This window comes from Nyctibius grandis, chromosome 18 (genome assembly GCF_013368605.1).
Source record: "Nyctibius grandis isolate bNycGra1 chromosome 18, bNycGra1.pri, whole genome shotgun sequence".
Lineage (NCBI taxonomy): Eukaryota > Metazoa > Chordata > Aves > Nyctibiiformes > Nyctibiidae > Nyctibius > Nyctibius grandis.
The window spans coordinates 7,520,656-7,536,896 of record NC_090675.1 but is presented as its reverse complement, the minus strand read 5'-3'; the positions used below and the strand labels follow the sequence as shown (position 1 = coordinate 7,536,896).

Genomic DNA, 16,241 nt, shown 5'->3' with positions numbered 1-16,241 from the left:
CCCCAAGGTCAGAGAGCTGTCCTTCAAAAGAAATCACTTTCCTTTTTCCTGTACTAATTTGGGTGCATTAGCATCTTATGAAGAATTAAACTGTCAGTTAGATTTTTTCCAAGGATTTTTTTAAAGAAAGCTTTTATTAAGAAAAATACTTCAATTTTCTGACCATATAGAGAAGGCTTCTGGTCTGGATAGCTTCACATTAACCTAAATGGTTATTCTACATCAGAGAGTGACCAACACCTGCCAAGCAAAGTTAGCAAAAAGAAGAGACAGTAAATTCGATAGATTCTATGTATTACTCTCAAATAGGAATCTTGAAGTGACAATTCTATAAACATTCAGGAAGCTCTGAAATCTGTAGTCTGCCACATTTTCAACTGTGATGGGAAAGAAGTATATCTAATGAGTGATATATGCAATAAAATCATACACCAGTCTCCCCTCTAAAATCAACCACAGTTGAACTTGTTCAAGTTTCACAAGTGACACTCCTACTTTCCCAGCACCAACATCAACACTGGCAGTGGCCAGTTGGCTTCATTTAGTTAAAGCCTCTCTTTTCTGAATATCATCACTGTCAACAAAAAAAGCTACAAGCAACTATGTTTTAGAGAGCAATCAAGATTTTTCTTTTTATGTAAACTACATGGCAAACAAACAGTGATGGACAAATGGACTAACGGCATGTGCTCTACTAGAACTAGGAAGGAACTGAAGATATACAAGTATAACACTTCGTCACTGGGACATTACCTCTGACAATTGGGCAGGAATGTGAGTGACAATTCACAGAAAAACTCATCCAAACAGAGGCCCTCCTTATTGGAACTGAACATTTTTCAAGCCAACCTGTTCCACAACAGAATGTAATCTTCAGGTCCTTCTATAGCCTTCACTGATTATGCCAAATTTCTTGGTATTTTTATTATACTCTTTAATTTACTGGGCTTCTTACAACAGCATGCTTTGTACAGCTTCATTTCGAATGCTGGCAGTGTTCCACTCTGGGATTAGTGGCTTTTGTTCAGGTAACCTGCAGTTCAGAGTCTCGACACTAGATGCCTAGGAGACAACTGATCCTCTTAGTATCTTTGAGTTTGCCTCTCCTGTATTTCTGTTTTGCCACTATCTCCAACCATCGATCTTAATCAACTCAGCAGGTATGCACAGAAAGCAACACACTTTTCTTGTTGCTTTGGCTGAAAATGTGTGCCAATTAGTGATTTTCCCCATTTAATGCATAAAAATAAGTGGCCATTTCTGATGGAGCACGGGATGACACAGTAGGCCACTCACATTCCTGCTGGCATCTTGGCTTCTCCTGGCCTCCAGAGATATTAAAATACCCAGGATCTCTATAAATAATAGGTTCGGTGATGCTCTTCCTGAGAAGTATATAATCACATAAGAACCTTTGAAATTCTCTGCGAAACAGCAGTATTTAAGGTTATTTGGCTTGCACACCTCAAAGGATCAGAATCTGAAAAATCACCGATTTCCTATAATCCTGAACCTTGAGGTGAAGCGAGTCTTAGTTTCTCATGAAGATATAAATTTCTCTGAGCATTTTCAAATAATTTATTTACTATATGTCTTCATAGATTGGATGGCTTTACAAGTGCATATATTAAAATAAATATATTTCAAGATTAGTGACCTCTTCCTCCTGTTCTGCAATTTTTCCAGCTCTTTTTCATCTACTGAAACATAAAAAGCAATGCAAAAGCTCTGCAAGTTTGGTTTTAACATAAAACCAAATTGCTACTTCAGGACAGAACATGGAAAGACATAACTCTGTGGATAAGGAAGCTGAATCCAATACATTTATTTCTCCCAGCGTGTCATTTCCCATTACTTGGGATTTCAAAACTGCCAAGCAGTTAAAAAACCAAACATCACTGCACAGAACTTCCAGCCAGAATCCAGCTCCAGTTCCATTTGCCCAAATCCACTTGCCAAGAATGGAGACATCAGATTGGCCTCATCTCCCTTTAAGTCACTTATGATTTACTGCACTAGCTTCCAACAAGGCAGACAGGGGTAGTTATGTCAGCAAAAGGCTAGAATTAATAACTTGAACTCCACCAAGGTCAGTGTACAAACAAGCCCATTTAAACAAGCAATCTTGATGTCAATTATTTATTATCTGCAGCATTTGGAACACGTGCTATTGTTCAAGGTCAACACACAAATGTTGGGCAGTCACACCCAAAGAAGAAAGAAACCTAAGGTGTGTTTTTTTTTTTTATTTCCATACCTTGTTTCTTTTAATTTCTCTTCCACAATACCATAATACCAACTGAGTGCCACCAGAGTGTAGCTGGAACTAATATAATACAATTTCAGTAAAATAATCAAATAGCTCACTTGAATAACAAAGAAAGCTCCATCTAAAAATCACAAGGCAGGGGGGAACATGATGTCTGCAGTTAAGACATGAAAGGAAAATGCAGAACTGATGATGAAGGTAAAGAAGCCAAAGAAAGTGGTTTCAGAATAAAATTTCAAGTTCTACACAGTTGACTACTTACTTACACAGACATCTGCATTTCCCAGCTACAGGGATGTTCTTACTTGGATTAGCTCCACACTCAGTTACCATTGTAGTGTAGTCTTGATCACAATCAGAGACTATTGGGATGCCATTTCCATAAAATATAGCAGCTGAAACAATGTCTCCTTTTCTACTTAATGTTCCCAGGAACATGTTGTGCTCTCTGTCATATCTGATTTTTAATTTTCCTCTTAGCAACTATACACTGTATTGTAATATGCCTATTGGTATTTTTTCATATTGTGACAATCCAAAAGTAGCATTCAGCTTTGTAACTTTGCTCACTAATATCTAGCACCTTTCAGTGGCCATGATAGCAACACATATTCTCAGAACATAGCTAGATTTCCAAGCATCCTTTTGAACTATGGAACCACTGTGAAAATTAATATATGTAAGATAGAGGTCTTTGCGTATACATACCTGTAGACAGCCCCTATAAGACCTGGAACAGTTCTCTCTAGGTAAAAAGGAATTTAGAGGGGTAGCACATATATTCTTAGTGTTTATTTACACAATATACATAGCTCTACACTTGCACTCTTTCTGCTTAGCGCTAATATTCCCATTCATACTTCTACAAATGCTGATACAAAGCAATATATGAGGTCAGATCTGATGATGTCATTTAAATTGGCAAAACAATACCCAGATGTAACTTGACCTCCATAAACCATTTCACCCTTTGTATTTAAAGTAGTCATCATCATAAATCTTATCCCTCCTCCAATCCCAGTTATTATACACGCATGCAGAAGGGGGCTCTCTATTCCAGTGCTATATTTTTGTACCTGACATATGTATTCCGTTCTGGACTCCCTGCAGTGCTGTTTCCCTGGCTGCACTCCCAGGATCCTATGCTGCATCATCTGTACAGGTTTTCTTGTCCCCGCGTTACTCCTCCCAAGCATCTTTTGCCAGCATTATGCCTCTTTATTGGCTCGTGAATCTCAAATGCCTTTAGATACGACCAGTCACTACTAAATTTGAGGCTTTACACACCGATTACACAACTGCAGAACAGGATCTGTCTTTGGGTTACTGTGAAGCATTTATTCTGTTACAAGATGTATCATTTTCGTTCAAGGGTTGGGGAGGAAGTATATACAGATTTTTTTTTTTTTTTCCCCCTAGAAATCCCTTTCTGGTTAGTAACATTGTTCTGTTACACAGCCAAACCCTGCAGCAGCTGTGACAAATAGGGAGGTCATGGTCAAATTTAATAAGATCTCACATTCCCTCAGAAATGCCACCAGGGAGCAGACAAAAGCAAGCGTTTGCTGAGCTCCTGGGGGAAAGCAGACCGTTTGCACATCAGCCCTTGGTATGCAGATGGTGTCACTGCCTTTAGAACAGGCTTAGATTTGAAACCAATGGGAACAAGCTGATGGGGTAATGCTGAGGGAGAGAGCATGCCACACCGTAGCTTAGGAGCACGAGCTCTACATGAGGATGCTGGGGCTGGCTCTTTGTTCTCACATCTCTGCTGTGTCCCAGGAACAGCAGGGTAACCGCTCTGCTCATTCAGCAGTGGGAGGAGAATGCTATTGATATATGGCAAAAATGTAAAAAAGAAAGCTTTTACATCGATGTGTTGCTCTGCCAGACAGTGGGCCGCGGGTCCCTCCGGGAAACCCCCAGCAGCTTCTGCCTTTAGCTTCAGATTACTGACTGCTGGGGTGTAGGATGCAGCGAAAGGCCAGTCTGCAAGGCACAGTGTGTCTCGTTCTACATGCTCAATACTACAGCAGGTTAAGTTATAGCTGTGCTACAAGGGAGGGGGACAAGGAAAACTCGGCTAGATCTTGGTAAACCAAGCAACACTCACAGCACAGTTCATATAAAGTAGACCGTCTTCTAGAATCCCTGTATCTACCTGTGCTGGGCTTCAGTCGACTCTCAGCAAGCTCAGAAATCGCTCCTGTTGTGATGGTCTTCTTCAGTCTAGAGACTCCAGAAGCTGCTGGCACCCCTGGTTTGGTCAGTGCGTCATCGCTGCTCGCCCTCTTCAGCTGCAATGTAGAGAGTTTGTGAGCAACCAGAAGATTAAGACCTTGAATATTCCCATCAAGTAGTCCAAAATGCAAGGTTCCTGGGAGAAAAGGAACATTTCTGTAAAGTAACCCAATGGGAATATTGCTTTGCTAACTGACTAAATAATTTTTTATTAACTTTTAATTTTTTTTCATTCTAGATTTTCATGAAGTAGGTTAAAGGATAATACTGTTTCAACAGCAAAGAATGAAAATGGGAAAGACCATTCACATAAGCAAATAATTGAAAGGCAGGGAGAAAACAGTTTGCAGGAGTAGACTACTGGCTACCCCAGCTTCTCAGATCTTGCTCTGAACAGCATTCGTCATATTTCCTCACTGGTTTACATTTAGTCAGGCATTTGGGCCTGTGCAGGTAAGTGCCAGTTGCAGAGCCTGACACACTGAGTAGGTCAAAGCAGTGAATAACTGGCCCTTAATCTATCTGTCAAAAAAAGATCCTAAAAGGATCCACCGGTTCTTGGCTCCACTCAGGATCACACAGTTTTGTCCCAATGGTGACCTTAGATCCTCTGAAGAGATCTCTGAGCTATTCCAATAGCAGGCAATTGCCAGGTCCTTCCTGTGTTTGTCAAACAGCAGACACCAAACTTTGTGGCTTTCTAAACAAGGTTACCTGACATGAACAAAGAACGTGCTGGAGACCAAGCCAAAATCTGAAAATCATTTAGCTGAGAAGCTCAGGCTGCCACAATAATGTGATTTTTTAAACAAATTAGCAGCTATCACTATAATTTATTTAGTAAGCCTTATTGGACATGAGAAAATAAGGGACCATCACTGTTGTGTGGTCTTTTTTTGGGTGGGGGATTTCTAGTAAAGCAAGTCTACTCTAAATGTGTACTCAAGAAATCCGTGCAATACAAGTACAATGAACTTAAGATTCAAGAAGAAACGTTGAAATTATGTTGCTTCAACGAGCAGAAGTAGCAATTTATCTCAGAACTTTGGTCAGCTGCTTTCCCATTTGCGTGCCTTTGTAACAGCCTGCGTACCTCTAATAACAGCCTCTAATTAATTTAAAGAAAAATGCTTTAAGCATTTTTAGAACTCCAAAGCTCTGGAGAGTCTCCCTAGAGCATTATTTTTTCTATCCTTTTCAGTTTGTGGATACCTAAACTGTTTTCACAAATCAAAACCCACTGCCTTTGAAGTTGTCCAGTGACACCCAGGGGGTCCATGAACCACAGGCCAAAAACCACTGCTTGGGTTAAAAGAAAAGAGAGCACAGAACAAGCACTCTCCCTGTTTAGCGGTTACTGAATGTAAAATCTTTAAGCAGAATGAAGTCTCTCAGCTCCAGTTCTTTCCCTCTTTCGTCTCTTCCTCTGACTCAGAGTCTTTGGTTTCCTGGACCCTGTGAGCACGTAAGTTTCAATAGCTGAAGCATTGCTCTGCTCCAGGATACCAAACAGCTAACGTTTTGCCTTCTGGCAGAGGTTTTGTCAGCCACTCTTAGGAGCAGAACAGAACAATCTGACTTTCTGACCTTTACATGCTTCTGCAGGCTCTCTAAAGTAATTTCTTCAATGTGCCCTCTTCTACAGCAGCAACTGCGGTGCCTTTTTCTACCCCTTTTATTCAAGGAAACCACTTTGATGATCTTGCGTTTGCAGATGATCAAAAATTTGAAGACATTAGCTGTAATTAGGAAGAAAACCCTCTACATTTAACACCGTACACAAATTAATCTTATCAGATTTCCTAATTAGGCTTTTCAGTAGCATTCCTTCAGAGATGCTTGCCTCAGCCATACAGCACATACTCCAATGATGAACACAACCTGCCTGGAACACTAGACTGAAATATCCTCTTGATAAGATGCTCAGAGCATCTAGGAGTCTACAACACAAGTTAAGTAAATTAATCCTTCACTTGAGAAACTGACAATTAATGAAGCTTAGATCTCCTCTTGATTAAAATACTGTACTATATTATCTATTGTTTACTAAACTTTATGATTGGAAACAGTTATAACCAGAAGCCCATGGTCTATTTTCATCACTGGTATCTTGGTCTGTATTTGGAGGACAAGGTTATTTTTGTTTGCTGGCTGCAGGGGTACAGATGCAGCAGCGTTTCAGGTGTACTACTCCATTTTCTTAAAAGCACTACTTTGACAGAAGTTTCTGCTATTTTTGAAATATATCTGTATAGAAATATAGGATTCATAATATTCGTTTGTTCCACTGCAAGTAATATCTTCTGTTAATATAATTTACCTTGAAGGGAGGCACAGATTTTTAGGAATTCTGGAAATCCATTAATAAATCTCAATTTCTTTATGTGTGTAACAATCAGTTGAACTAAGAATTTGCCATTTATTTTTCTCCATCTTCAAAGTTAAGGCAATTCCCTCACACACAGTGTAAGAGAACCCACTCATACCTTGTACAGATACACTGTCTGCCCCATCACATGCAAAATATTTTCAAAAATGTGCATTAGTTTAATATACAACATGATTATAATCTCCCTATGCTTAACAGGGTGGTCGAGCCCACTCCAAGTCTCAGGGTGTAATGATGTTCCAGGACTAAACCAAAGCTTTAACCTGGAACAAGGCTATAATGCTTGCACAGTCCCTACTGGTTAGTACCTTGCTGAGTCGAGATTCAAAGGCAAGTGAAGTCGAGGACTTGGATGCCTTCATTCCTGTTGAGGTGGTGGAAAGCGATTTTCCTCTGTCAACCCCATGACTCCCTTGCTTTGCCATTGCACTCCAAGGCCTGGCAGTACTCTTCATTTTCTTCCCAAATAACTTGGTCTACAGACCCTAAAAAAAAAATATTTAAGAATATATATGTATACAAACAAAACCATAAACTGTCTTTATATAATCTGAAAGAGAGCAAGAGAGATATCTGGCATCAGTTTAAAGGGCTGAAAAGGCCATGCTAAACTTTATTCCCTCTCTTACACACATCAAAACTCAGCCTAGAGAATCCCTCAGAGCAGGCTGCAGCCACTTATATTTTTCATACTGACTGGTAACATGAAACACCACAGAAGGAACACTGACTTTTGTCGGGACTGTAAAGTCAGAGACCTCTATCAGCTACAGCACAACACCTGCAAATGCTGAAGCACAATGAAAGAGTAACTGAGAACCCTGAAGTCCACAGCAATTGAAGACAACCTTGGGATAAAAAGAATAATTCTCTTACTGTTAGATCGAGCATCTTCAACTGAAGTAATACTAGCTTTTAAAAAGTCACACGAGAAGCAAGTTTCCTCAGTTGTACAGAAAATATGATATCTTTAACTTATCAGTGTCTTCTAGAGAAGCGGCAGTTGATGTTGCCACAGTGATAAAAAGATGTTTCACAACACCAAAATTTACAAAACATGGTAAAAAGTATCAACTTCCTTGCAAACAAAAATCCAGATCCACTATTCCTCAGAGATAAGCTTATGCAAGAGAGAAATCCTGCCAGGAATTAGCAAATAGATGTGAATTCATTTTTTTTGATATAGCTGAATAAATTTAATCTGCCAGCAAGAACAACTAGTCTGTTTCTCTCAGTAGGTAGGCTGCTGCCAATAAAATAGCTAGCTCATCTCATGTAGATCTAAAGCCATAAATTTTCATCAGCCATTGCTCAATCCAAAAAAAATAAAAACCCCACCAGTCCAAGCTGGGAGTGGGAGCGAGGGGAGATTGCCTGGTATCTCCTCTCCTCCCCCGCTTCAGTATGAGCAACATTTCTCTTCTGCAGCTTCATTTTCTAAAACAGACACAGGATGTAGCTGCGTATCAGTCTTGTGTAGGCAGAGGCTAACTTGCTTCTTGTCTGTTGGACAGGTAACCAGAAGATGTACAAAGAGATCAGTGTCTCAGCGCTCGCAGTAAGCATGTGCTGTTTATCTCACAGGAGCCCACCTTGGCCAGTGTGAACTTGGAGAGCGACCCTCCGACAGAGATGCCGAAACAATTTATTCCTGGCTGAGGCAGTAGAAGGGCACAGGTCACATTTTATATCTCGTAATTTGCTTTAGACTTTATTTCACATTCACAAATAAGAACATTCACTGAACTCACGGGAAACAAATCTCTTTGGGGCCAAGTTGTGTTCAACACTGACAGCACCTGCCAGGTACCACCACGGTCTATTTAAGGAGTGTTTTGCTGCACAGAGGCAGAAGGGAATGTCAAGTGCTCCGCTGCTGTCTTACGGAGAACAAAGCCAGCAAGTGACATTTCCTCTATTTATCCTTGGTGCCTCTCGCAGGGAGGGCTGTACTTTCTCCACAGCTCTAACCTGTCAGCTCCTAAATAGAGAAATAAAAAAGTTAGGAGTTATTATTACCAAGTATAGTCATTGGTCCATTAAAATTCTGAACACATACAGTGCGGAACCATCAACTGATCTCATTAGAGGAGAAAGAGTAGTTTTTGTTGATGATTATGCCAATCACTTGGCTCCTTTTTTAAAGCACTGACAGATATGTAAGCTATATTACAATAGATAATGTTCAGCATTCCCACAGTTCATTATCTACCTTAGTGAGCTTTGGTGCTTTACATTATTTAACAAACTATTTTTAATGGGTATATCATTCACTGTATTTATATGGGTGAACAAGCAACTACAAAATATCTTCCTGATTAGATCTCCAAATTATGCAGATTTTGGGTTTTGCAGATCCAGCGGTCACACATGCGTTTTGCTTTTTTATACCCTCCAGATTTCTTCATAACCGTATCTCATACTTTCCTGCCTTAAGCTGTGCAGATGCTTCCTTGATATCCTAAAGAATTTAATTTTGAGTCATCCATGGCATTTTAAAGTTGCAGTGGAGCGATACACTCATTAGACCATTATGTTAGAAGTAAAAGGATGAGGAATTAAAAAAAAGAAAACCAACAAACCACAACTCAAGAAATCCAGCCAGTAGCTTGAGGCAAACTGGCTTGTCATGTGATGATAGCTGAATTATGTGCCGTGTGGATTTAATAATATTTTACTATGCCAAGCAGATGAAACTAAACTTGAGAAGAGTATATTTGGATTTATTAGTGTTTATTAGTTTTCCATGTTGATTTCAGGAATCAGCACTTGTAAAAGACAGTGGTAAGGCTTCTCACATATTCGGCTAACCTGAATCTGCGCTATAGATAAAGGTTTCAGTCTCTGAAGTGCGATCCCAATACTTTCCACAAGCCTTATATATATTTCAAAGAATAAAGCCAGGCTGCACACATCCTAAGCTGCTTTCATTCCTAGGTAGGTGACACACATTTGAGTTATTAGAAGTACTGCTTCAGAAGTGCTAAATAAAACTACTTCCAAAAAAAATGAGATGATGAGAGCAGGAAACTCATTCTTGGAGTCAACATCAGCTTTTCCTCTCCTCCAGATTCAACTTATTGCATCACAGGAAAATAAGCAACAAAAAAAAGCTTAATCTGTGCGCAGTTGGGACAATGGGCAACCCAGAAGTTCAAGCAACACTTTGAGCTCTATGAATTTTATTTTTCATTTCTATCTTCACATTTCATAGAGAACGTTCCTTATAAACAGAATGCCACCATCTCCAGATTCAAAGTCTGTCTTTCTTTGGCATCAGCCAGAGCAGGTCACTAGCGAGCCATAATTAAATCCCTGTAGCACGCTCTGCTTGGAGCTGTACTCTGAAAACATGTAGAAACTGAAGATAAGCAGCAGCTCCATGCTGAAATAAATGGGGGTTCATGCCAACGATACATTGCTTGAGAGTAATAAAATCAGTTCTATTGCCAGTCACTTCCAAACTCCAGGGTTTTTTGTTTTTAAAATCTTTTACACTCAAAAGTGCTGGTGCCTGAATACACCCCCCCATCCAAAACAAGTGCTGCAAATGAGATAATTGAGGGGTTTACAAAAATGTAAAGCTGGTCCTGACTGAGCTTTTTCTCTCAGTAATCCTCAGAATTCCCTGCAGGCATCAGAGTCTTTAAAAATTCAGGCCATGCTATATAGTTGATCCTTTCTCACCAGTATTTTTAAAGGGTATTTGGAAAACTTTGATGTGGACTATTTTGGCAGTTGGCAGAAGTTTTACAGTGGATAGTCCATTTTACTTTAAATTTTACTGTTTTATTAAAGATTGAGAACCTAGACATTTCTTTATTAGTCAGTCCACATGCATTTATTAATAAAAGTCCTTAGAACCAGCCTAGAATTATTCCCATTTTATGGCTAGAAAAACTGGATTAAGAATTTATCCTAACTCTCACAGGCAGTCAGCATCAGCAGAAACAACGCTAGGTCTCTTGGATCTTAAGGCTTGGCTATCCATCAAAGGAGTAAGTCACCAGTCCTGCAGAACAAACTTCTAGGAAACACATTCTGCTGACTGTTAAAGGCTATTTTACTCCGAATTACCAAAAATAGACAGGTTGATTTGAGTGATGTCAAGCAATATTATTTCATAGTCAAGAAACCTATCAGTTACACTATTAAGTAAATAAAAATTATTAGCATATCTGCAGAAATTAAGTTACATAGGAAAATCCCTGTTGGGAGGGTAGATACACAAATTATCTGTACCCCATGTACTTTACACGAGTTAGGTTTTGGTGCTCATGTCTGTGTGTAACGCTACTCGCTCAACAGGACAATCAAATTAAAGCAGAGTCATTCAAGTTGCTTTGGGAAAATGAGTGAAAAAAAGAATGAGGAAAACTCATTAGTAGATCTGGAGAGTCATGTACCAGACGGCAGGTTCACCGAGACCTGTGAGTGCCCAGCATTTCTGAAAAAGGAGGTCAGAAGTACCAACCTTGCAGATAGGACTCTCAAAGGACCAAAGTCTGTGATTTCAGTGGGTTAAAACCCACAGTCCCCAGTGCTATTTTCCTGTAATTCTGTTTCTTTTCATTACATCAAAAGGTCAGACTATTCCAGAACCTTCATTACACATTCTCATGAAATCAAAGCACAATTCTCTTCTGTTTTCTTTTTTAGCATGTAAAATTTGCACCATGCTTACACTGTTTTCCTTCTAACCTAACCAATCTCTGCTATTTTCAGACAAACTATCAACTGGAACATAGAAATATCTAACAAGTGCAGTAAACTGTAAAGCATTTTCCAGCGGCGTGTAGGAAGCTGTACGGCAGGACAGCCAGCTGTGCTAAAATAGAATTCCTTTCTGCCTTTCACATCAATTCACTTTAAATAACGATTTTTTTAGGCTTGACAGATGCTTCCACATGACTCGTCTTGATCTCTCAGCCAATATCAGGAATCAAGCCAGGGAAGTTGATAGTCCAATACAGTAATTGGTAACTTGGAGATAGATGACACAGATAACTTATTCAGAAATAAGACTGGGCTAACAATTAAAACCAAACTGTTTACTCTCTTTTGGTCACCTTTAGCAGTTTTCCTTAGGCATCTGCTCCTTTCAGCTCAATGTGTAGTCTTTCTGTATCTAACATACCCATCCTCTCTTCTCTCTAGTTCCTGTTAACCTCAAAAACACGGTATCTCAGTGCAACCTTCCTCTACTACTCCTCCAAGCCGAGACATTGGCTGGATTGTTGCTGGTACAAAGCTTAGCTTTCATCAGAATTGGATTAAAAAGCCCACAAAAATAAAAAAATCACAAGCCAGACCACCTTCTTCCACCCAAACACAACTCAAAGGAACAGACAAGATATGCCCATTGCCCAAAACCTCATCTCTGAGGCTCTTGCTTTTGCTGGCCAAAGAAAGAGAATCAATTATAAACCTGACCCCAAACACTGAGCAGCGGTTTCCAGCAGACTTGCTTTCCAGCAGACTTGCTTTCCAATCTCATTTGCAGCTGAATTTTCATGTTTTGTGGGTAAAGTACCAGGAGACAAGACATCACTTGGAAATTTTCATGTCCAGACTGCATGTTACAGCAGGGCAAATTCTGTTGGTTTTATGCATGCCTTAAGCAAAGGTGGTTTTAGTATTATTATTTTTTTTTTAACTTTCAAGAGTGGAGGAAAATGTACACACAGCTAGGCAGTTATAGAATGCAGATGCTTTTGCAAGGAGTCAAAGTTGATAAATTTTAGATATAAAACAAATAGACAGAAATTAAGACACATACATGGCCAAGGACACCCAGCTAATCCCTGGGAAAATACAAAACAAAATACCTGTCCTAGGATTTAACCATCAGTGGCTCTGATATAGCTTAAGAGTCACATCTTCGAAATCTTCATTGGGCTAAGGTTGCCTGAAGATTGTATCCTCATATGAAAATGAGGATATTTTGGGGGTTAGCTTGCTTTGTTTTTTTTTTGTTGTTGTTGTTGTTGTTGTTTGTTTTTTGTTTTAATTGCTCCTCTGTAGGACTCTTAAAAACCCTCAGAAGAGCACTTTCAATATGGCATCAGATGAGAATTTTCTTTACAGGGCACATGGCTCCCTTCCTCCACAGTATAAGCAACTACTGCAGAGCCAGTTTCTTTCCCTTCCCTTCATGGTATCAGACAGAACCACACAGACAATGGAAACTCCCTTGGATCTCCCAAAGACAAAGTTACTTTATCTGTGGTTACAGTGGTAAGAAACAACCTCACATTTTTGTGGTGTTTAGGGCATTTCTTGTTTCCTTAGTATGTTTTCAATAATGCTCTAAAATGGGTATTTATTACACAGAACATAAATATACCGAATGGTTACAAGGATGTGTCAACTACATCAGAAATGGCCTAGGTGAGGACAGCTCCAGCTAGCTACAAAGAACAGGTTTCTGGCTACCAACTCAGCTTCCGAAACCATCCTGACAAGACTGCCAGAGTCCAGGGCAGCAACTGCAAAACTCCATGTCTCAACACTGCTCAAAATAAAATCCTCTTCCCACAGCAACCATTACAGTCATTGATGACTTTTCCAGGCACGGACAGATGAGAGCAGTGCAAAACCTTCTGCCCATCCTCCTCCACAGAAATTCTCCCTGGAATTGTGAATCTTTTATTCTTAGTTAGATCCCATGAAAAACATGCAGAAGCTACACAAAATCCTAACGTGTGCATATGGACAAAGGATTTATTTAGCTGCATTTCTCTTGTCCTTGTTCCATATTACTGGCCAATTATAAGACAGGGAAATACAGATATCTTTGCTACTTCCCCTAGATAAAATACCCAGAACTGTCATCCAGCACAGTGACTGATGCTTAAAAATCAAGCCAAAGCTGTACTTTGAAATGCCTGGGAACATGCTCCTCCTGTAATTTAAATTATGCTGTTTGTACATGGATATTCAATCTCCTCCTCCCTCTCACTGATTACCTAACCAGTCACCACTACATATCTCAGAAGAGAAACTATGCTACCCCCCTATGACCCCTGGTCTTATAAACAATGTGGGGATAAGGAAACAAAAATCCCAACCTATCTGTAATTTTCTGCTCATTAGCCCTCCAGAATGACAGTGGCAACTCCCAGCTGGATGGTGTGGTACTGAAGAAGCCACGAAACACAACTGTGTGCTGGCTATCAGTAACCACCCGCTACGCTTCTCTGGTTTGAGTAGATGCGTTGTCTTGGTAAGGCTGAGAGGACAAAAGACTGATACAATCTTTCACTAACTCCAGGGCAGAGAGGTAGACTTAAATGTGGCAGTTATGAATCACGTTCATCACATTACAGATGGATGCACTCAAGGAAAAAGACATAATCAGAAGGGCAGGGTGGCAACAGGCACTTGTAGGAGGACAAGCGGAGGCAGCACATTCTCATACTGGGAGAGTGCACATGAAAGCACGTAGTGGCAGAATGCATACACAGAGGTTATGCAATTAATTCCAAATCTTATCAAGTCTCATCAAAACTACATCTAGGAAGTGATTCCACACTACAGAATTTGGAGAATGCATTTTTATGAGTTGTAATTCCCTCATTACTTCAATGTATGAGAAGCAGTGAAAGTATATCACTTTACATAGTGCTAACATCCACCCTTCGGAGGCATAAGCCAAAGGAAAGATTCAGGAAGGTAAAAATGATACGTGGATTCCAAACTTCCTTTTTGAAGTTACAACCATATTCTAATAGCAAAGAATTAGGTCACTCTGGGCTTTCCCCAATATGACTCTGCCCTGAATAGACGGGTTTAATTTATGTTCAGTATATTGCAAGTTGAGAACAAAATGGTTTTGAAGCATTTCAAGGTAGCTACTGCTCATTAATCCAGGTTCTTTGAACTACTGTCCCAGTGAGTACAGCACAAAGCAAGCGACACATCCTGTGAACACTTCATGTTTTGCCAACCCGCAAGAAGGAAGAAAAGAAGGTTTCATTTTAGATAGAGCAAGAGCTATATAATTGCTAAAGAAATTAAGAGTAATTACAAGTGCTTTGCCTGATAATTACCTGTTATTACATTTTCTGTGGCACAGAGCGTAGATACATCTACAAGAACAAGAAGGAATGATCATAGTTTTTGAGATGGCAAACATGCACAGCCTGGGACTACATGGTAATCCTGACTGGTACATGCACACAGCCTGGCAGGTTCCCTGTCCCCTCAAAGCACGGACGGATGATATCGCAGTCAATGTGCTGGCTTGGGATTCCACTTGATTCTATCCCCAGCTCCAGCGCAGATTTATTGTACTACTTCAGCCATGTAATCTTGCCATGCCTTAGTTTTTCCATTTATAAAAATGGGATCATAGTCTTTCACTAAAAAACATATTTATGAAGATATGCCCGTTCATGTGCCTTGGAAAGGAAACCCACAGAAAAAAAAGTAAAAGTGAGCAGCCCCACAGATTGCCACATGCTGGGATGTTTCCCTGATTCCCATTTTCCATCCATCACCATTAAGATAAATAATTGAGAACTGGAAGCTATCCCTTGAGGAGATATTTATCCTCCATTAAAGTGCAGAATAGACCACTTACTAAAGTTAATAAACTAGGAACTTCTGAATGTTTATATGAGTGACAGTGCGAACTTCTAACAGAAAGGGTTCTTTGCAAAGACAAGGACATAACTCCAAAACTGCAGGAGGAACTAGAGGACTTCTGCATTTTACAGATATTCACACCGAACAGAACAGATTTAGATTTAGGCAACAGTATCAACAGTTTACAGCTGTGACTTAGGGGACCCTGATGGACTGAAAGACCCACCTTGGTGGGCTACATAATGACATTAAATTGTTTTAGAACTGAAGTAGAAAGGGAAGGGGTAGTACATACGTGTGTGCGTGCTAGGACGGGGTCTTCCTGCGTTAGTTACCTGCCAAATTGTGCAAAGAACGCTATTGCAGCAGATCAAACATCCCCTCTCCTGCTGAGGTTACAGGGCAGAGAGCACTTTATAATTTAAAAAGGGTAGAAGAGGAACATGCAGAACAGTCCCTTTTGGAGGTGAGACACAAGGGATTGGTAGGGGACATCTAGAAGAACTGAGACTGTGTACAAGAGAAAGTGGTAGCGAATCCCTGTTTTCAAACCAGTTCTACCAGTAATCCTCTACTGCTACACACACAGGGCTTAATTAACATCTCTACAACTTTGCCATATTACACGCTATATAAAGGCTATTATTATTACTGTTATTATGATCAAGCTTCAGTCCACAGCACAATCTTAAGGACAACTGTTGAACTGCTATAATTAAAGGGTCCTGCTGAGAATCCAAACAGCCCTTTGCT

The 16,241-nt window shown here is 39.9% G+C and overlaps 1 protein-coding gene across 6 annotated transcripts in view; it reads right to left on the bottom strand.

Annotated features, from left to right (window-relative positions):
* The window catches only part of SPECC1 (sperm antigen with calponin homology and coiled-coil domains 1), a 92,562-nt gene that overhangs the window by 63,888 nt on the left and 12,433 nt on the right, over positions 1–16,241 (bottom strand). For 5 of the 6 annotated variants that reach the window (XM_068415673.1, XM_068415674.1, XM_068415675.1 and 2 more), the window contains exons 2-3: positions 7,208–7,384; positions 4,431–4,566 (exon numbers count right to left, since the gene is read on the bottom strand). In XM_068415673.1, the coding sequence (XP_068271774.1) occupies positions 4,431–4,566; positions 7,208–7,354 (283 nt within the window). In that variant the 5' untranslated portion in view covers positions 7,355–7,384. Of the gene's footprint in view, positions 1–4,430; positions 4,567–7,207; positions 7,385–8,650; positions 8,674–16,241 lie in introns of those variants that run through there. The other variant, XM_068415676.1, reaches the window with a different exon arrangement.